The 22,202-nt window shown below is 42.3% G+C and overlaps 1 protein-coding gene across 3 annotated transcripts in view; it reads right to left on the bottom strand.

Moving 5' to 3' along the window:
- The window catches only part of SOAT1 (sterol O-acyltransferase 1), a 62,438-nt gene extending 44,118 nt beyond the window's left edge, over positions 1-18,320 (bottom strand). Inside the window, exons 1-2 of one of the 3 annotated variants that reach the window (XM_055582806.1) lie at positions 18,149-18,320; positions 5,755-5,883 (exon numbers count right to left, since the gene is read on the bottom strand). In XM_055582806.1, coding sequence (XP_055438781.1) covers positions 5,755-5,878 — 124 coding nt within the window. In that variant the 5' untranslated portion in view covers positions 5,879-5,883; positions 18,149-18,320. The remainder of the gene's footprint in view (positions 1-5,754; positions 5,884-18,148) is intronic. The other 2 variants (XM_055582807.1, XM_055582808.1) reach the window with 2 other exon arrangements.
- Positions 18,321-22,202: the final 3,882 nt, after the last annotated feature.

The raw sequence follows: 22,202 nt of genomic DNA, 5'->3' as shown, positions 1-22,202 counted from the left end.
CCCCTTCCCAGTCTCCTCCTCAAAGATCAAAGTGAAATTCTACTTCCTCTGTGAGATACTCCCCTTCATTTTAAAGCAATGTTCCCCCTACTCCCACTGCAGGTGGTCTCCTATACCATTTAGTCACTGTATTTATTTAATTCCTTTAACATAGGACTGTTAACTCACTCTTTTGACCTTAAAAGCTATAAAAAGTACTAATTAATATTCAATAACTTTATTGCTGCTGGTAATTATGCCTCATTGTACAAAGCCTTTTTTCAAGTCAAGTGGAATCTGTCATCTCTCAAATGCCATCGAGTTTATTCAAAAGGTTACATAACATCCATGACTGAAGAAAGGCTGAAGAAATAAAATAAGCACTCTCATATTGCTACTGGGAGTGCAATATTTCCGGAGGGTGATTTGGCAATACTCAGCCCAAAAATCTTACAAGCATTTATTCCCACTGACCTAAAAACAATTTCTAGAGGCTTCTCTGGCAGTGCAGTGCTTAAGACTTGGTGCTTTCACTGCAGAGGGCATAGGTTCAATCCCTGGTCAGGGAACTAGGACCCTGCGTGCTGCCTGACGGGGCCAGTTCAGCCAAAATAAATAAAAACGATTTCTAGGAATACAGCCAAGGAAAAAATCATAGACACATGAACTTCTGTTTATCTGCACTTTCTAAAACAAACATGTTTTGGTTTTACCCTAAGGGGAAAAAATGTGTTCTCAATCTACTTAGTTGATTAAAGCTCTACCTAGACCAGTCAGTTTTATGATTAGATGCATAAACTGAATGAAGGTGCCAAATTACACAATAACAATGATGTTCACTTTTTTTCATCTATTTTTGCCAAGAGACTCTCAATTTTTACATAAGGCAGGTTGTTCTCTCTGTTCAAACATTTATGTATGTATTGCAAAGAACCCTAAAATCAAATAAAACTAGAAGTCTACTAACCAAGTTAATATTTGTTAAACACTTAAAATAGTGCCTGGTATATGATAAACTATTAGTAGTTATTATGATGTATGCTCAAGTCACTGAGTCATGTCCAACTCTGCAACTCCATGGACTGTAGCCTGCCAGGCTCCTCTGTCCATAGAATTTTCCAGGCAAGAATACTGGAGTGGGCTGCCATCTCCTCCTCCAGGGGATCTTCCAGACCCAAGGACTGAACCTGCATTTCCTGCATTGGCAGGAAGATTCTTTACCAATGAGCCACCTTGGAAGCCCTAGTTATCATCATATTACCTTTACTCATTAATCAGCTATCAAATGAACAATGTAGCAAAATAAAAGGCAGTGAAAAATAGGTATTATCTATAAATTAACAGAAAGATAGACAATGTTCTCAACCTGATAAACGGTACCTGCAGGAACCAACAGCTAATGTTAAGTATTGAAAAAACTAAAAGCTTTCTCCTGAAGATCAGAAACCACCCAGGAATGCCCAATGTGCACTCTTGCCAAGTCTATTCAGCATTTTACTGGAAATTCTAGCAAGTGCATTTAGGTAAGAAAATAAAACAAAAGGCACGTAGATTGAAAACTAAGAAATAAAACTAACTCTTTCGTCCAGATGGCATGATCTTGTATATAGAAAATAGCATAAAGCATACAAGACAAACTCTCAGCTAGTAAATGAGTTCAATAAGGTTGAAGGATACAGTATCAATATACAAAAACAAGCTTCATTTTTACATTAGCAACAAATGATTGGAAAATGAAATTAAGAAAATTCCACTTACAATAGCAGCAAAAGGAACAAAATATTCAGAAATAACTTAAAAGCGTAAAACTTACAACTGAAAACTATAAAACATTGTTGAAAGATATTAAAGAAGACCCAAATACAAATATACTTCATTTTACTGTGCTTTGCAGGTATCGCAGGTTTGGTTTGGTTTTTATAGATTGAAGGGTTGCAGCAACTGTACACTGAACAAAGATATCAACACTATTTTTTCCAACAGCATCACTTCATGCCTCTGTCATATTCTGGCAATCTTGCAGTATTTCAAATTTTCCACTACTGTATTTGTTATGGTGCTCTGTGATCAGTGATCTTTCATGTTACTACTGGAAGAAGAAAACTTGAGAAAAACAGATAATGGTTAGCTTTTTTTTTTTAAGTTTTTTTAAGATTCCTTTTTTCTTTGATGTGGACCATTTTTAAAGTCTTTATTGAATTTGTTACAATACTGCTTCTGGCCGACAGGCATGTGGGATCCTAGCTCCCTGACCAGGGATAAAACAAGCACCACTGCACTGGAAGGAGATGTCTCCAGCACTGGACAACCAGGAAAGTCCCAGTAAGAAAGGCTTTTAATTAATGCATGTGCCCTGTCTTTTTTAAAACATAATGCAGTGTAGGTCGGAAGGCTCCACATGCCATGCGGCACCTGTGTGCCACAACTACCAAGCCCGCGGGCTCTAAAGCTGCAACAAGAGAACCCACCGCGATGAGAGGCCGTGCACCGCAATTAAAGAGGAGTCCCCGCTCGCTGCAACTAGACAAAACTCACACGCAGCAATGAACTCCCAGTGTAGCCAAAAAAAAATAAATTAAACAAAAAACATTTTTTAATGGCCAAAGGATATGAATAGATAGTTCTCCAAGGAAGATCTACACATGGCCAACAGATATATAAAAAAGTGCTCAACACTACTACATGACAGTGAGGTATCATCCTATACTTATTAGAATGGCTCCTACTAAAAAGACAAACCAGGGCTCTACTGGGGACTCAGTGGTAAAAAATCTGCCTGCCAGTGCAGAAGACAGGAGTTTGATCCCTGGTCCGGAAGATCCCACGTGCCACGGAGCAACTAAGCCGTGTGCCACAGCTATTGAGTCTGTGCTCTAGAGCCCGAGAGCTGCAAATACAATGCCTGTGCATCCCAGAGCCCATGTTCCACAACAACGGAAGCCACCACAAGAAGCCCAGACACAGCACCTAGAGAGCAGCCCCTGCTGGCCGCAACTGGAGAAAAGCCCTTGCAGCGACGAAGACCCAGCACAGACAAACCAACCAAAAACAAAACAAGAGAAAGTAAGCACAGGTGGATGTGATGAAACCGAACCCTTGAGTGCCACTGCTGGAAATGTAAAATGGGCAGCTGCCAGGGGAAGCAGTATGCCAGTTCCTCTCAATATTAAAATAGAGCTACCATAGAATCCAGCGACCCTCCTTCTGGGTATCACAGCCTCCATCTGAGCCAGTCTCTCGTAATAACTCTAAGTGTTTGTGTATGTATCCTATTGGTTCTGCTTCTCTGGAGAACTCTGACTAATACACATCCCAATTGAGAACTGCTACTCTTAAGAGCTGTCTCTCAGACTTTAACCTGCATAGGAATCACCTGGCAATCTTACTAAAGTGAAATTTTTATTCAATTAAGTGTGCGACAGGGATTTCTAGGCTCCAGGTGATGCAAATGCCCCTGCAAATGCAAATACCCAGCTGGCAGGCCACAATGACAGGCATGGCATGGTGTCCTTTAAGCCCTCACTATTCACAAGTCACATTTTACCCGTCTGCTTACTCCCCCGGAGAAGGCAATGGCACCCCACTCCAGTACTCTTGCCTGGAAAATCCCATGGATGGAGGAGCCTAGTAGGCTGTAGTCCATGGGGTTGCTAAGAGTCGGACACAACTGAGCAATTTCCCTTTCACTTTTCACTTTCATGCATTGGAGAAGGAAATGGCAACCCACTCCAGTGTTCTTGCCTGGAGAATCCCAGGGACGGGGGAACCTGGTGGGCTTCCGTCTATGGGGTCGCACAGAGTCGGATACGACTGAAGCAACTTAGCAGCAGCAGCTGCTTACTCCCCAAAAGTGATTCAATGTTAAAGTAAATGGAGAAACACTATTTTCAGATCAGCATTACTTACATTAAAACAAGGAGAAGCTCAGACTTCTTGTTTCAGGCTAAATAATTCAATTTTCGTTATCTGCACTAAATTAAAACTTAATGAACTAAGACAATAAGGAGTGCTGAAAACATGTAGAAGTTATACATGTTTAAATACGTTATTTAAAAAAAAAAAAAAGAGAGAGACACAGAGAGAAAATCATCCGATACATGTTTAAATACGTTATTTAAAAAAAAAAAAGACAGAGACACAGAGAGAAAATCATCCGATAGCAGCAAGTTTCAATAAAAATAATGTGAATTAGCACCCAGTCCCTAAATCATGGAAGGGGAAGGTTTCTAACCAATGTTGGCTCACCATTTTGCACAATTTTCACATTTTAAAACCACACTAAAACTAGCTCATGTGCGAATATAAGTATTTCATAAATAGCCAATTAAGAGTCCAACAATCAATAAACTTCATTATGCGAACTTAAGCAACAACATTTATATTCTTGATCCAGTGGCTGCATTTAATTTACAATTAAATTTGAACAGGAAAAGCAAAAGCTTTTCTTTATGAAAGAAGTCTTAGGATGCCAAAGATAACCTATCTCAAAAAGTTCCACACCTATCTGTTAACCAAACAAGCTTCAAATTTCAAATCCTCACTGAAATCAAACCTATACAAATGTCACAGCAAAAATAAATAGCCTGATGCAATAGATGACAAGTGAAGTTGTGTTTACCAGTCTATCAGTCTTAAGCATAAACCTTGACCTTAACAAACAAGTACTGTGTCAGTCTTCTTTGTATTCATGTTAAGCAAACCTGGACATGAGAACTAACACAATTCCCTCATCTGTCTCTCCCCCAAGATTTTTACCTAGGTTATGTACCCTGCTAATTATGCTCATTATGCTAATGTCAGCTGTTAAAAGAGTAATTAGTAGCACTTATTTCTAATAATCTAATTATGTTAAAGTGGAGAGAGGGGTTCTCATGCACTTAACTTGGAGCTTCACAAGGGCAAACACATCTGTACCGATCACTGCTGGAGCTGGACCACTTAGCAGAACACCAGTAAATACGGATAGGAATTAGGCAGTTGAAGAAATGAATAAGATGAATGAATGATGTCTAAAACATAGTAGATACCCACAAAATGTTCAATGAATCACTTTAAAAAGGCTTATTTTTTAGTTTCTTTGTTAGCAAATAAAACTAAACCATACACTGCGAACTCCACTTTCATGAGTAAAGCTCACCTCTATTATGAGAGGTGCAGCCATTCACACCCCACTGTCACAAGCAGTATCAAAAGCGGCTCTGACTGGTAACGAAACCGAAGCGTTCCTTTCTTTTCTCTTAATTTCTTTCTCTCCTCTATACTTTACAGTGCCTGCCAGCATACCCATTTTTAAGAGCTTAAGAGGGACTTTCCCAGTGGTCCAGTGGTTAAGGTTCCAAGCTTCCACTGCAGGAGATGCAGGTTTGATCCCTAGTTGGGGAACTAAGATCCCGCATGCCTCACACCACAGCCAGTTAAGAGCTGCTGCTGCTGCTGCTAAGTCGCTTCAGTCGTGTCCGACTCTGTGCGACCCCATAGACGGCTGCCCACCAGGCTCCCCCGTCCCTGGGATTCTCCAGGCAAGAACACTGGAGTGGGCTGCCATTTCCTCCTCCAAAGCATGAAAGTGAAAAGTGAAAGTGACATAGCTCAGTTGTGTCCAACTCTTAGCAACCCCATGGACTGCAGCTTACCAAGCTCCTCCGTCCATGGGATTTTCTAGGCAAGGGTACTGGAGTGGGGAGTTAAGAGCTAAAGAGATGGTAATCCTTGTTCAGGAACACTGAATTTGCTCTCGATTTCATTAATTCACCTCAGAAAAAGTAAAAGCCTCACCATTACTAGGCGCCTCTTGGGACTCCTCTGCACAGTCTCTCTGGCCTTCTTCCTCTTCCTCAGCATGGTTACTGGACTTCGATAGCCGTTTTCGTACAGACATCTTTTCTTCACCCACTACCATGCTGTCTAGGAAAGAAGATATAAAAAGCTTTAAACTAAGGATATGGCATAGGTAAATTTCATAATATCACCATATTTAAGGGGAGGTGACAAATGATATATTTTCTTCCTTTTGTTATACTTTTAATCACATTTAAACATTTTCTGAGTACAAGATACTGTAACAAATAATGAAGAAATCAGTCTTGATAAAAATCATTGGCTGGTTTCAAAACAGAGCCCCCATTCTTAAAAAAAAAAAAAAAGATTGAACAAACAAGGCATAAGTACATAAAAAATTAAGAATTAAGTAAAGGGTAAGTTAAAAGATGCCATAGGATAGAAAACGATAAATAGTCAAGTGGTAAGAATGATACGTACCTGAAGTGCAGAGACAGAAGAGATCATTAAGAGGTGCAAAGGTTTCATAGGAAAGAAGGTATGTGACCTGTGTATTGAAGGATGAGAACAGAGGACTCCATAGGTGAGAAAGGGTGAAAGCAAGGTACTTATAAGCCCTGCTCAGGGGCCCATGACTGATCAGACTACTTTGCTAAAACAAGCTTCTGTTGAGTTTTACTAATTACCAGGACTCTGCTAGGTGCTTTAAGTTTTTTGTCTAATCTTCAAAATTCTGTCCAAAAAAAAAAAAAAATCCTATTATTACTCCTGGTTCACAAATGAGAAAAAATAAGGTTCCAGGTAGTTATGGTCAATGCCTTCCACACATACACCAGGAACATACCAATGGCTGGACTAGTTTATTAGGAATGTGTATCATGGGAAACTGTGGGGCATCCCAGGGAGAGAATACTCGAAGCGATTTATTTAGGGCTTGGGATCTGACTAAGTGATTTTGGGGAGAGTCCAAAGAAGCAGGGGTTCACTCTGGCTTGAGGGTTATCAGAAAGCGAGGACAGTTTGATGATTGGGTATACCAACAAATCTTCTCTACAAGGAGGCAGAGTAGCGGGTGGCTAAAGCTGCGCCTGGCAAAACAGCAACAATCATTCCCAGTAGACTGGGGAGAGAGATGCTGGATTCTTTGTGACTTGGGCAAGCATTGATGATTACATGATCTTATTCTTACCTTGATCCATCATGTTGACAGAATGGTCTTGTCTAAAGCTCATGTTCAGTGAAACCATTTATGTTCAACAGAATACCCTGAAGACCTGGCTGTCAAGTGCCAGGCTCGCCCAGAAACTCCAAAGCCTAGCTGATTGCACCAGAGCAGCTCCAGGACTATTGCTTCTTCTCATGACAGTAACTTGTCCAAGACCACAAAGCTAATGGCAGGGTCAGATAGGAACCTGGATCAGATCCAAACTACAAACATCACCTGCTGTTTGGATTTTTTTTTCTTAAGTTGATAACAGAAAAAGACTTGAAAAAAGAGCTGGGGTCAAACTGTAAAGACCTAACAAATTAGGACTTTTTTAAGGCAGTGGTAACCCACTCCAGTACTTTTGCCTGGGAAATCCCATGGATGGAGGAGCCTGGTAGGCTGCAGTCCATGGGGTCACGGAAGAGTTGGACAGGACTGGGCAACTTCACTTTCACTTTTCACTTTCATGCACTGGAGAAGGAAATGGCAACCCATTCCAGTATGCTTGCCTGGAGAATCTCAGGGATGGGGGAGCCTGGTGGGCCGCCGTCTATGGGGTCGCACAGAGTCAGACACGACTGACGTGACTTAGCAGCAGGCCATTTTAAGCACTGACAAACATAATCAAAATCAAATTTTAGGCAGATCAATATCAAGATTATAATATGCTTACTCCAAAGTAGTGTTTAACTATACAGAAGTTTTTGGCAGTCTAAAGCAAAACATAATAAAGTATTCACTACATTATTTTAAAATCGTAAGATTATGGTCTTTTAAAACAGTTATGTTAAAATGCCCTTTACATACAAAATGGAGTACATGGTGAATTTGATTGTTTTCTTAAATACCAATGCTTGGCAAAGTAAAAATCTGACAAATCTAGATCACTTCCCTTCTATTTTTTTTTTGTTGTTGTTGCTGTTGAAATCAAATGAAGCAGAATTATGGAATAGTTCCAGGTACCTCAGTGGTCGGAGAAGGCAATGGCACCCCACTCCAGTACTCTTGCTTGGAAAATCCCATGGACGGAGGAGCCTGTTAGGCTGCAATCCATGGGGTCGCTAAGAGTTGGACAGGACTGAGCGACTTCACTTTCACTTTTCACTTTCATGCACTGGAGATGGAAATGGCAGCCCACTCCAGTGTTCTTGCCTGGAGAATCCCAGGGACGGGGGAGCCTGGTGGGCTGCCGTCTATGGGGTCACACAGAGTTGGAAACGACTGAAGTGACTTAGCATAGCTCAGTGGTAAAGAATCCACGTGTCAAGGAGGACACATGATCTCTGGGTCGGGAAGATCCCCTAGAGAAGGAAATGGTGACCACTCCAGTATTCTTGCCTGGGAAATCCCACAGACAGAGGGACCAGGTGGGCTACAGTCCAAGGGATCATGGATACAATTTGGAGACCAATATATCAAGTAGAAATTTTAGGAGAACAATAGATCCAATTAAGAAGAGAAACCTAGGGGAGAGGTCAGGGTAACTGGTAAATTTAAAATCATTTGTGTAACACTGACAGAGGAAGCCAGAAGAACATCTAATTCTTCAACGCGAAAGATTAGAGAACTGACAACTAAACTCTGAGGGATGTCCTCTAGTAAGACAACAAGAGACAGAAAAGAAATCAGGGACAAAGAAGAGAGAAAGAAAAGATACAAAAAGAACCAAGATGTTTCAAAAAGGAATTATACAGGGGTTAACAGTGTGGAATTAAAAATAGGGACTCTTACTTTTGAGTCCTGACATGTTTTACATGTATTATTATTTTAATTTCAATATAATCTTAAAAGTAAATACAACTATTTTATTCCCACAGTATTGTCTTTGCTCACCATGTCTTCCTATATACTCTTTCCTGTCTCAAAATACAGTTTAGGGAGGTGATTTAGTTTACTCCAAATCATACAGGGATTCAAAACTGCAGAAAAGGGATTCAAAACCAGAATGACTGGATCCCCAGCCTCCACTCTAATCAGCAGGTGGCCCTGACTCATCTCCTCTGCCAGGTTCCTTTGATCGCCTCGCCTTCCCCTGTGGTCCAAATGCACCTTGCATATCCTGTCACACTAATTTACTCAGTGAGCAATACTATCTGTCTCTTCCACTCAGCATAAGCTTCTTAAAGACCGGGACTAAATGGTATTTTCTCTTTGAATTCCCCAAATCTAGTGGGAAGTCTCTGGAATATGATAGGTCTATATTATTACAGAAAGTGATGTATCAGTTAATACCACAACCAATTATTCTGAGTAATACGATACAGTTCTCTAAACTTAAGAGAATCAAGAGGAAAATCTACAATGGAAGAACACCAATGAGCACCACCTTCACGGTTAACAGCTTTACACCTTCTACTCAACAATAAGATTGACAACTGTTCTTAATTGGGGACGGGGGCCCCATAGACTAAGGGTCTGGGGAAGTTACTCTGGATATTTCAAATATAAACTGAAAGAGACAATTATACATTTGTCACATAAAGCAAGCAATACAGGCTATGTCACTTTGCTTGTGGCTTGAGACTGTATCAACTCCCTGAGAAATCAGTAAAAGAGGTTAAAAAAAAAACCACCACCAAGTTTGACAAACAAATGCTGTTAAACTGATCAAAAGGGGAAAAAAATCTAAGCCTGAGTATACTGCAGCAAAAATTTACAAGGAGTCCTTGGTGATGAGACTGGGAACCATCAACCTAGCGAGTAAAGCCTAACTTCACAAACTAAAGCACAAGTACTGAGTTTGCACAATTACACTGCCACAGATCCATGGAATGAGCCAAAGAAGAAAACAGCAACTCTTCATAAAGACCTTTATGTCATAGTCTATACTAGTATCTTTGCCCTCAGTTTCCTCCATTAGCAGGAAAAGAGAACCATAAGACAGCAGGGAAAACTCAAGATGCGGTATCACAATACCAAGAGGTAGTCAATGTCTCTGCTCTATTACACTGCATCTTCACGTAAATCCTCCAACCCCTCAATCCTTCATCTAGAAAGTTCAATACTACTGCACACACACAAAAAGATAATAAAATGTTGGCACTCTGCTGTGTATTAACAACCTAGTTTAAAAAATTAACTAAATGAATGCAATCCCTACATATCTATCCCCTGTATGCTACATGACACAAATATAAAGTTGCATTGTCCCTCAAATTCTACATGTTTGCTCTTAATAGGTGTTAGATGAGGGCAGAGTTCCATAATTACACACTTTCTCAAATGCAGCTCAAGCATCATATGGCTTCCAAGAAAACATTAATAAATTCTGTTACTGTCATACACACAGAATTTAGGAAGGAAAACTATCACCTATGCTTCATCTCAATTTTGACCAAATCCAAGATTATGAGAAGATGTGTGAACTGAGTTCCTCCTGCCATCCATGTCAGTAACAGTACACGACTGTTGCGGCAGAAAACGGAAGGAAATTACAGTAATGCTCAGCTCAACTGTTCCTTCTCTACAAAGATGGATCCCTTCAGCCTCTGTGTGGAGAGGAGACCACAGGAGGGCAAGAGTGTAAGCAAGGAAACGCCTTGTAACCAGGTGAGATGAAGGAGAGAGATAAATTTTTGACTATTCATTTAGATGGGACTGTGAATCCACTCTTACCAATCTAGACACAGGCAGACTACTTCAGCTACTGCATAGTTAAAAATTCAAACTGTCATTAATTCTAAGTGGTTTCTAGGTGCTGGCATGAATCACTGCCCTTATATGTGAGATCACAGTCTTTTCTTGCCCTTCTATTATTAACAACACAGGAGAGGAAGTTATCCTCCTCATTTCCTGTTATTTCCTGTTCCTCCTTCCCTTCCTTAAAATAGGTCAGTCAGATTATCACACCTGATACTTCTCTTTGTATGTACTGTCTTCCTGATCACTCCCCTCGTTTACTAAGAATGTGAATACATCACTCACTCCTCCTGTCTCCCTTTCAGTAACTCTTCCACACTTTTTTTTACTTCAACATCCATGTTCCTAGATCCAAGCTCCTGGTCTCCAAGTTCCTAGACTTGCTTCTTTCTCCAAAAAGTTGTTCTTATGTCCCAGTCAAATCCTCCCCTAGAACTTACTGATACCAACAAGTGCACCGTGTCCATAATTCTAATTTCCAGTGGCTAACCCTCTGATCACCACCAGTTCACTCACTATGATACCCTCTGAGGACACCAGACCCAGATTTCCCTGAGCTCCAGACTCCTACCAAAGGCCTACCGGACCCCTTTATGTAGGTAGATGTCTTATGGGCATCTCAAACTTTAACAGGACCAAAAGTGAACTACTGATGTTCCGGCCAACTCCATTCTTCCATCTTTCCTAATTCAGTTACTGGAACTAGCAGTCAGTCTTTGCCCAGATTAAAAACAAAAAACCCCATATTATCCTTCTTTACTTTCCTTTAACCAAGCCAACAGCGGGCCATTTTACTTTGCCTTCAAAATATATATCCCATTCTAACATCTTTTTACCCCATCCACCATCTTTAGCACAACCTAAACCACCGACCCTTCTTGCTGTAGTAGCCTAACTACTCCCTCTTCATCTTCTCCCTCCTGGTCACACAGGGCCCAGAGTAAACTTTTTAAAAGGTAAATCTCAGCAGATCATTACCCTACCTCAAAATCCTTTAAGCACCGAATTGTTTCAAGTCCTCACCACGGTCGAGCAACTCCTCCACCCATGATCTGCCATTCCCCTGCCTGGCCTTCATCTCCCTATCCTCCACCTTCTACTACAGTTCTCACTTGCTCCCCTCCTGTCACTTTGGCCATTTGCTGTTTCTTGGTCAAGCCAACCTCATTGCCACTTAAAGGTCTCTGCTGTTGCCTCTCTCTGGCTCATCTCCCGCAGAACCCTCAAAGATTCCTCCTTTACTTCGTTCAAGTTCTGAAATGTCCCCTCCCCAGGGACTCCCTACCTACCCCCAACTAAAATAAACACTCACACCCACTTTAGTCTTATTTCCCCTGCTTTATTTTTCTTCAGAGCATGTATGGGCTAATACATTATAGTGTTAATTGCCTGTCTACACCATGAAAAGACTAATCCCCATGAAAAGCAGAATTTTGTCTTTTCATCACTTTATCCAACTATCTAGAACTCTGCTTGAACAGTCGGTACTTAATACATATTTGTTAAATGACTTAATAGATATCAAGCATTTTCACACAGTAAGAAAATAAAACAACTTCCTTTCACATGTTCATGAAACAATCATCAAGAGGCTAGAATGAGAGCTGAAACTCATGTTCATTTCTAACTGTACCTTTTAATACTAAAAGATAAATATAGCAACCATTTTGGGGTTTTTAAGTTGTATGGATATACCTATAAATAATCTGTTCTAGCGCTTAAGATTTTTCATCAACATCTGCCATTCTGGACCCAAAAACAAACTTAGGCTATGAAAAAAATCTGCTAACAAATGCTATGATTTTTACTTCACTGGAAAACCTCTCAAACTTGAGAGACTGTTCTCCTGAAATAACTCAAATAATTAGAATAAACATTACTTTCTGGCAAGACCTTTATGTATATTACCTCCTTTAAATTTAACAATAACCCTGAGGTAGGTAATCCTGTCCCCATTTTCAAAAAGAAAAAAGTAGTTGACATCCAGAGGCATAATTAGAGACAACAATGAAGAAAACTTTAAAAGTAGGAAGAAGAAAAAAAATAAATAAATAAAAGTAGGAAGAAAGGAGAAAGCAAGCACAGGTTTTTCCTCTGAAGGTTAAATGGCTTACATTTCTTATGAGTCCCCCAACACATCACTGCATCAGAGCAGACCTACTTCCCTGGCCACAGCAGTGAATTTGAACCACTAGGCCAACAGAACGCCCCTGAAGTTCATGCTTTAATGATGCTGGCACATTTTTTAAAAGGCTATGGTCATTAAGCATAGAAGGCGAGGAAAAAAATCTTAATGTATACTGAAACACAATTTTTTAAACTTTTGACACAAAATATAGGTGTCAAGTATCTGAAAATTCAGGTATTTTAAGCATCACTTTCTACAATGATGTGAGATTTGCTGTAAATAATACACAGGTCTACCCCATTAACTGTTCTCGCACACTTCCGTGTGTGCATGCACACACACACACACACACACACAAGAGAAGGCATAACCAAACACTTGGAGAAGTTGGGTAAGTCCTCATAAAGGTGACATTAGAGCCAGAGTTCAAACAAGAAACGGGAAGTTTGCCAGGCATCAAAACGGAGCCGATGAAAAGCACTATGAAAACACGAACAAGTACAGACCTTGGTGATAGATCTATTATTTCAAACATTTTATTGAAGTCTACTACACACCAGGCCCTGGGATACAAAGATGACTGCCAACAGTCTGAACCCTCAAGGAATGAAAAATCAGTGGGAGAAAGATATAAAAACATAATTACAGGAGTATTACAGAATAGTAACTCAGATGCACGAACATAATGAAGAGAATATAATTTTGATGCCCAATAGAGTTTAGCGGCAATTAGGAAAGGTTTCCTGAAGTAGGTAAAATCTAGGTTAGACCTAAAAGGAAGGAAAGGAAAAGACTGGAACACAAGGGAAATGGAAGGGCAAGGACAAAAAGTCAAGGGCCCTCAGAGGATTCTAAGAAGTCTGGAACTTAACACAAACAAGGAGTTGATAGAGGCTTTTAAACAAGAGAGTGACTTAATATCCATCTGAGGTAGTATTTGTCTTTTAGTAAGACTTAAGGCAGCAAGGTGGAGGATGTGTTAAGAGAAAGGAGAGCTTGGCAGTGCTGGGGCCCAGGGCAGGCTGCCCCCAAATATGCCTCAATGGCACACTGACTGTATTGAAGAAACAGCCGTTGTCAAGACAGACTTTGACCCTCCTCTCTGTCCTGCTTTCCTAAAAGCAGGAAATAAAATCTCCATGTAAAAGGTGTCCTCCCTGTATGCGGAAGTAGAAAGACATCCTTATCACCAGAGATGGGGAATGCAGGGCCCAGAGGCCTATATAAGGAAAACACCTGGCACTTCTTTGCTAATCTACTACCCAAGCCCAAACTTTGCTTAAGATTCTTACTAAGCACCCAAACCTAAGTTTCTTTGTCCAGTCAATTCTTAATTTATTGTTGGTCTAAAATATGTAAAAGCTGCCACCTTCACTCACTTCTTAGGTCCTGTTTCTTAGGTCCTGTTTCTATGAGAGATCCATGCCCACGAATTAAAGATTCTTTTTCTCCTGTTAATCTACCTTGTATCAAGAACTCAAGAGGGGTTCAATCAACTATATACTCCAATATAAAATAAAGTTTTCGTAAAAGGTTAATTTATGTTATGTATTATTTTATCAAAATTAAAAAAGCAAATTCTAGGGGGGGAAGAAAGAACTCAAGAAGGGTGAAGGGGGAAATTTTGCCCTCCTGGACCACAGGAAGAACAATGAGCTCTCACAAAATGATAAAAGCCTAAAGTAAGGCTCAAATGACACGCGTTTCTTAAAAGAACAATTGATTTTATGAAGAAGAGATAAGAGAGATCAGATTAATTTACAAACATTAAGCTGAGGCATCTATGAGACACCCAAGTGCCTACATCCAGAGTGCATGTGTGCTCAGTCACTAAGTTCTATCTGACTCTGTGACTCCGTGAACTGTAGCCCACCAGGCTCCTCAGTCTATGGGATTTCCCAGGCAAGAACACTGGAGTGGGTTGCCATTCCCTTCTCCAGGGGATCTTCCAGACCCAAGGACAGAACCGGCATCTTGCATCTCCTGCACTGGCAGGCCGATTCTTTAACACTGAGCCACCTAGAAGATACTACATCCAGAAGGCAGGAAATACAGATCCCAAGTGAGTTTCTGAACTAAGCCTCCGGGTGTGCCATTAAGCTAAGTAACTACAGGAGAAGAGAAATGAGTAGTTAAGTTCATATGATACGCCTATGAGTCAGTCAAGTGATGACGGTCGACAGGAAGATGAACATACAAAACTGGACTGAAAACAGATGTAGGATTCATTGGTATACAAGCAGCAGCTAAGGCCAAGCACAGGCAGGAAGTCTCAGGAGAAACCATAAGTCAACAAAAGAGATTACTTAGAAAATAATAAAGCTAACATTTGCCATAACTTTGGCTAATTTAAGCCTCACAACAACCTATGCAGCAGGATTTTTTTTTTTTTTTTTGGCGAGCTACACAGCTTGCGGGATCTTAGCCCCCTAACCAGGGGTTGAACCTGGGCCACAGGCAGGGAAAAGGTCCTAACCACTGGACCACCAGGTAAGTCCCACTATTATCCCACTTTAAAAGTAATCTATGATTTTCCCAATACTACAAGGCAATTAAAGAACTGTATAAAACAAAGGCCCAGGAAAGATGAGAGGAAAACCAGGAGCAAGGAATGTTCCAAATCAAGTTAGAGGATTCAAGAGGTAACCTACGGTCAATATCATGGAAAATTTACATAAGACCTTAAAAAGAGAGGAGAAACAAACAAACAAAAAGAGGGTGGGACATAGGCTATTTCACAATCTGGGGACATTAATAGCTACCATTTACTTGCAGTTGGTTTCAGGAAGGACAAAAATATATTGAATTGGGTTGCAAAATGAGTTTTGAGGAAGTAAAAATCATGATCATAAGACTAGACTCACCAGAGGTCCAGCAAGAAAGGAACCAGGCATTCATGTTTACCATGCCAGTAACATTTACAGGGCTGGGTGGCAGTGTCAGGTCATACCTCACTTAACATTTCTGTTTAAAAGATGCAAATGATTCGGAAATACTACTCAACTCAAAGTCACATGCCAGTAAGTGGCAATAGAAACATTTACACCCAAAGTGACATAAAGCTGACTAAATAGCTATTTTAAAAACATAACACACTGAACAATTATTCCTTAAGAATCCAATCAATTCAATGGTTTTGGTATGTTCAGTGTGGTAGTATCTAACTTGTCTTACACAAGCAAAACAGAAAAAACTGGACTGAACCACTGAAACGTATTGTGCCAGAAAGAAGTATTCAAGTGTTCTCGGTTAGCCTGTCTGCAGTGTTCTTATTAATTAAGCTTTCAAAAGAAACTGTAAATCTATAAAACATTGAATACCTACTCTAGGTGAAGACTTTGCTACAACACTCCCAGATTGAGTAGTGGTAAAGAGAAACACTTTACACATCAATGTAACAATTCAAAACAGAAACTTGCTCTTCCTTCCTTCTAAAGGCTGGCCCTAGTACAACTCTGTATTTACATATCAAAGAACTAGGTCATTAAGTCAATCAGCAAAACTAAAGAACACAAATTCTCATTCAGATCTATAGGGTCAGTATAAGCACTTACCCTGTGGTAAATTCCAAAAATAAATTTCTCTAACTACTCTTTGTTAAGGGGCTTCCCTGGTGGCTCAGCTGGTAAAGTCTGTCTGCAGTGCTGGAGACCCGGGTTCCATCCCTAGATCAGGACAATCCCCGAGAAGGAAATGGCAACCCACTCCGGTATTCTTGCCTGGAAAATCCCATGGACAGAGGAGCCTGGTGGGCTACAGTCCATGGGGTCGCAGAGAGTCCAACAGGACTGAGCGACTTCACTCTGAACTCTGCTGCTGCTGCTGCTGAGTAGCTTCAGTCGTGTCCGACTCTGTGTGACCCCATAGACAGCAGCTCACCAGGCTCCCCTGTCCCTGGGATTCTCCAGGCAAGAACACTGGAGTGGGTTGCCATTTCCTTCTCCGATGCATGAAAGTGAAAAGTGAAAGTGAAGTCGCTCAAGTAGTATCCAACCCTCAGCGACCCCATGGACTGCAGCCCACCAGGCTCCTCCATCCATGTGATTTTCCAGGCAGAAGTACTGGAGTGGGGTGCCATTGCCTTCTCCGCTCTGAACTTTGAGCCTTTGTTAAAAACCTTTTCCTTTTCCAAGGAAACAGATAACCTTCTCTAGAGAATATTTTTCATTCAAAAGTCCTCTCCTCTGTCCTCCAACTTTTTCATTGTACAAGGTGCTAAGTCTTGAGAATTAAGACCTAAATAAGATGGACCAATCCAGCCTTCATGAAATGCTAGTAGAGGAAACAAGCATTGAAGTAACTAATGCAGCTCATTACAACTGATAATGAACTGAAGCAAAGGAAAACAGAATGCTGGGAGGGATTAACCAGGACAGGGTGGGTTTCCTGAGATATTTGGGCTGACACTAGAGGAAATTAGAGAATTAGAGGTAGAGTAAGCCCCTAAAGACTAGGAGATAATAAAGAGAAACTTTCTAAAAACAAAAATAAAGCTGGTATGGCTTGAGCCCAGAGAGCCAGGAGAACACCGGCTCAAACTGAACTGGAAATGAGCATGGCAGTAGTGTTTTGATCTTTATCCTAAGAATGTGTAATCTTTGCGAGCTCTCAGCACGTGATGCAGCGACACACGTGCATTTTAAAATAATTACGCATTAAAAGTTCCTTGCAAAATCCGTCCTCATGCCTAGACAATCTACAACTTCCCTAATAAGCCATACATCGATACTGTCCAAGTTAAAACAATGGGGGGAAAAATGCTTCAAGTTGAATTCTACTCAACAGACTCTGAAAAAATAGTAGCTTAAACAGCTAAGCATCCACTTTAATATTAAGTGACCAATACACTTAACCCATATACAAACGTGGAAGATAGAATGTATCGTTGTTTCTCGCTTACAAATAATTTCTGAATATACATATCACTTAAACTGCATGCCTATTAACATTTAAGAATGTCAGAAAATTACATCCTAATACTGAAAAATAAAATATGAGCTACATTAAACTCTTTGGCACCCAGATTTACCACACTTTCTTCCCCCAAGTCAATCTGAGTGAGTTTTTGGTATCGCTTTTTCAGGAATAAAATGTTTTCTAATTCGTAACTTTCTTTACCACTGGTTTGATAAAGGCCACAGAATTTGAGGGTGGACACCAAACAAACCTCTAAGATTTAAAAGGTTTCCAGTCACCCCTGCGCCCCCAGGTAACTTTCCCGCCCGCCCCAACCCCCAAAATGACCAGAACCTACGGAGCCTCCCCCTCCCCCGCAGCCCCGGGGCAAGGCCAGGCCCGCGGGGCCGGAGTTGCAGCAGACACGTCTCTCCCCTTCCTCTTAGGCAGAGGTGGGCGGACCCAGGCGGGAAGGGAGGAGGGGGACAGGGAAGCATGGGCCGGTGGCCGAGGAACCTCACCACGGAGGGCAAAGCCGAGAAACTGTCCCAGACCCGATGGCAGGCAGGTCGGCGCCGCTAGCTCTTCTGATGCCCCAGACCGGTAACGCAACCAGCCCAACCGCAGACGAAGAAAACCTCCCGACCCCTCCTCCGCCTCCAGCCTCTGAGCCCGCTACGCAGCGTCACGCGCACGGCCAGCGCCGGCTGAGGATTTCATTGGTGATCCCGCTCCAGGCTCCGCCCACCGCCCACGGCCGCCCCGCCCCTTCCCGGGCGCGCACGGTTCCAAGGGCTAGAGCTCCCGGCTGACCTTGGCCAGTTGACTTGGTTAGCTTCTCGCAAGCAGGTTGTGACTCCCACGACAGCAGCTTGCTTTCCATTTCTGCCCCATTGATCGAATGTGCTGCAGAAATGGGACAGAGCCAACTTGGGACCCGTCTGAAAAGGCAGCTTTTGCCTGATAGCGCGGGACTGGCGAGTTTCAGTTCAGTCGCTCAGTCGTGTCCGATTCTTGGCGACCCCATGAATCGCAGCACGCCAGGCCTCCCTGTCCATCACCAACTCCCGGAGTTCACTCAGACTCACGTCCGTCGGGTCAGTGATGCCATCCAGCCATCTCATGCTCTGTCGTCCCCTTCTCCTCCTGCCCCCAATCCCTCCCAGCATCAGAGACTTTTCCAATGAGTGAACTCTTCGCATGAGGTGGCCAAAGTACTGGAGTTTCAGCTTTAGCATCATTCCTTCCAAAGAAATCCCAGGGCTGATCTCCTTTTGGTTGCCTCTTATAGAGACTCGCGGAATCCGCCTGTAGAACTGTGGACCATTGCAGTTAGAACCGACACCACCACCCCCACTGCCCGCACTAGCCCGAAGCGTTTGTCATGGGATGCCGTAATACTTTTTAAACAGTTTTTATCTGTGTGTTCAGGGAACTGGATAAGGATACAGTAAGATAAATGAAATAACGAGGCAATTAAGAAATTTAAAAGGGAACTTCACAATTAAAAAATGGTGCAGAGAGGCTTGGGACATAGGTTAGGTTGCAGGCGGCTGCGACCGGCGAACTAAGCGCGGCCGAGAGGAGCTACCCCACGTCCGAGGTCAGGGGCAGAAGCCGGGAGGACCCCATGCCCGAAAGGCGGCGGCCAAGAGGAGTTACCCCACGTCCGAGGTCGGGGGGGGGGGGGAGGGGGCGGCCGAGAGGAGCTACCCCGCGTCCGAGGTCAGGGGCGGTGTCGAGAGGAGTTACCCCGCGTCCGAGGTCAGGGGCGGCGGGGAGGAGCTACCCAACGCCCCCAAGCCCGAGGCCAGGGGAGGCGGCCGGGAGGACCAACCCCACGCCCAAGGACCCGTGGCTGCGCGGGCGCAGGAGGGCCTAGAGGAGCTATCCCAGGTTGAAAGTCAGGAAGGGCGGCGGTGAGGAGATACCCCTCGTCCAAGGTAAGGAGCAGCAGCTGCGCTTTGCTGGAGCAGCCGTGAAGAGATACCCCACGCCCAAGGTAAGAGAAACCCAAGTAAGACGGTAGGTGTTGCAAGACGGCATCAGAGGGCAGACACACTGAAACCATACTCACAGAAAACTAGTCAATCTAAGCACACTAGGACCACAGCCTTGTCTAACTCAATGAAACTAAGCCATGCCCCTGGGACAACCCAAGATGGGTGGGTCATGGTGGAGAGATCTGACAGAATGTGGTCCACTGGAGAAGGGAATGGCAAACCACTTCAGTATTCTTGCCTTGAGAACCCCATGAACAGTATGAAAAGGCAAAATGATAGGATACTGAAAGAGGAACTCCCCAGGTCAGTAGGTGCCCAATATGCTACTGGAGATCAGTGGAGAAATAACTCCAGAAAGAATGAAGGGATGGAGCCAAAGCAAAAAGAATACCCAGCTGTGGATGTGACTGGTGATAGAAGCAAGGTCCGATGCTGTAAAGAGCAATATTGCATAGGAACCTGGAATGTCAGGTCCATGAATCAAGGCAAATTGGAAGTGGTCAAACAAGGGATGGCAACAGTGAATGTCGACATTCTAGGAATCAGCGAACTAAAATGGACTGGAACGGGCGAATTTAACTCAGATGACCATTATATCTACTACTGCAGGCAGGAATCCCTCAGAAGAAATGGAGCAGCCATCATAGTCAACAAGAGAGTCCGAAATGCAGTACTTGGATGCCATCTCAAAAATGACAGAATGATCTCTGTTCATTTCCAAGGCAAACCATTCAATATCACAGTAATCCAAGTCTATGCCCCAACCAGTAATGCTGAAGAAGCTGAAGTTGAACGGTTCTAGAAGACCTACAAGACCTTTTAGAACTAACACCCAAAAAAGATGTCCTTTTCATTATAGGGGACTGGAATGCAAAAGTAGCAAGTCAAGAAACACCTGGAGTAACAGGCAAATTTGGCCTTGGAATACGGAATGAAGCAGGGCAAAGACTAATAGAGTTTTGCCAAGAAAATGCACTGGTCATAACAAACACCCTCTTCCAACAACACAAGAGAGGACTCTATACATGGACATCACCAGATGGTCAACACCGAAATCAGATTGATTATATTCTTTGCAGCCAAAGATTGAGAAGCTCTATACAGTCAGCAAAAACAAGACCAGGAGCTGACTGTGGCTCAGACCATGAACTCCCTATTGCCAAATTCAGACTTAAATTGAAGAAAGTAGGGAAAACCACTAGACCATTCAGATATGACCTAAATCAAATCCCTTATGATTATACAGTAGAAGTGAGAAATAGATTTAAGGGCCTAGATCTGATAGATAGAGTGCCTGATGAACTATGGAATGAGGTTCGAGACATTGTACAGGAGACTGGGATCAAGACCATCCCCGTGGAAAAGAAATGCAAAAAAGCAGAATGGCTGTCTGGGGAGGTCTTACAAATAGCTGTGAAAAGAAGAGAAGTGAAAAGCAAAGGAGAAAAGGAAAGATATAAGCATCTGAATGCAGAGTTCCAAAGAATAGCAAGAAGAGATAAGAAAGCCTTCCTTGGCGATCAATGCAAAGAAACAGAGGAAAACAACAGAATGGGAAAGACTAGGGATCTCTTCAAGAAAATCAGAGATACCAAAGGAACATTTCATGCAAAGATGGCCTTGATAAAGGACAGAAGTGGTATGGACCTAACAGAAGCAGAAGATATTAAGAAGAGATGGCAAGAATACACAGAAAAACTGTACAAAAAATATCTTCACGACCCAGATAATCACGATGGTGTGATCACTGACCTAGAGCCAGACATCCTGGAATGTGAAGTAAAGTGGGCCTTAGAAAACATCACTACAAACAAAGCTAGTGGAGGTGATGGAATTCCAGTTGAGCTATTCCAAATCCGGAAAGATGATGCTGTGAAAGTGCTGCACTCAATATGCCAGCAAATTTGGAAAACTCAGCAGTAGCCACAGGACTGGCAAAGGTCAGTTTCCATTCCAATCCCAAAGAAAGGCAATGCCAAAGAATGCTCAAGCTACTGCACAATTGCACTCATCTCACATGCTAGTAAAGTAACACTCAAAATTCTCCAAGCCAGGCTTCAGCAATATGTGAACCGTGAACTTCCAGATGTTCAAGCTGGTTTTAGAAAAGGCAGAGGACCCAGAGATCAAATTGCCAACATCCGCTGGATCATGGAAAAAGCAAGAGAGTTCCAGAAAAACATCTATTTCTGCTTTATTGACTATGCCAAAGCCTTTGACTGTGTGGATCACAATAAACTGTGGACAATTCTTCAAGAGATGGGAATACCAGACCACCTGATCTGCCTCTTGAGAAATTTGTATGCAGGTCAGGAAGCAACAATTAGAACTGGACATGGAACAACGGACTGGTTCCAAATAGGAAAAGGAGTTCGTCAAGGCTGTATATTGTCACCCTGTTTATTTAACTTATATGCAGAGTACATAATGAGAAACACTGGACTGGAAGAAACACAAGCTGGAATCAAGATTGCTGGGAGAAATATCAATAACCTCAGATATGCAAATGACACCACCCTTATGGCAGAACATTCAGCATTGTTCATCCCAAAGCAGAACCTGGCCTCAGCAT

The sequence above is a fragment of the Bubalus kerabau genome, chromosome 5 (assembly GCF_029407905.1).
Source record: "Bubalus kerabau isolate K-KA32 ecotype Philippines breed swamp buffalo chromosome 5, PCC_UOA_SB_1v2, whole genome shotgun sequence".
Classification (NCBI taxonomy): Eukaryota; Metazoa; Chordata; class Mammalia; order Artiodactyla; family Bovidae; genus Bubalus; species Bubalus kerabau.
The sequence above is the reverse complement of the archived record's forward strand: the minus strand, read 5'-3'. Positions and strand labels throughout refer to the sequence as shown.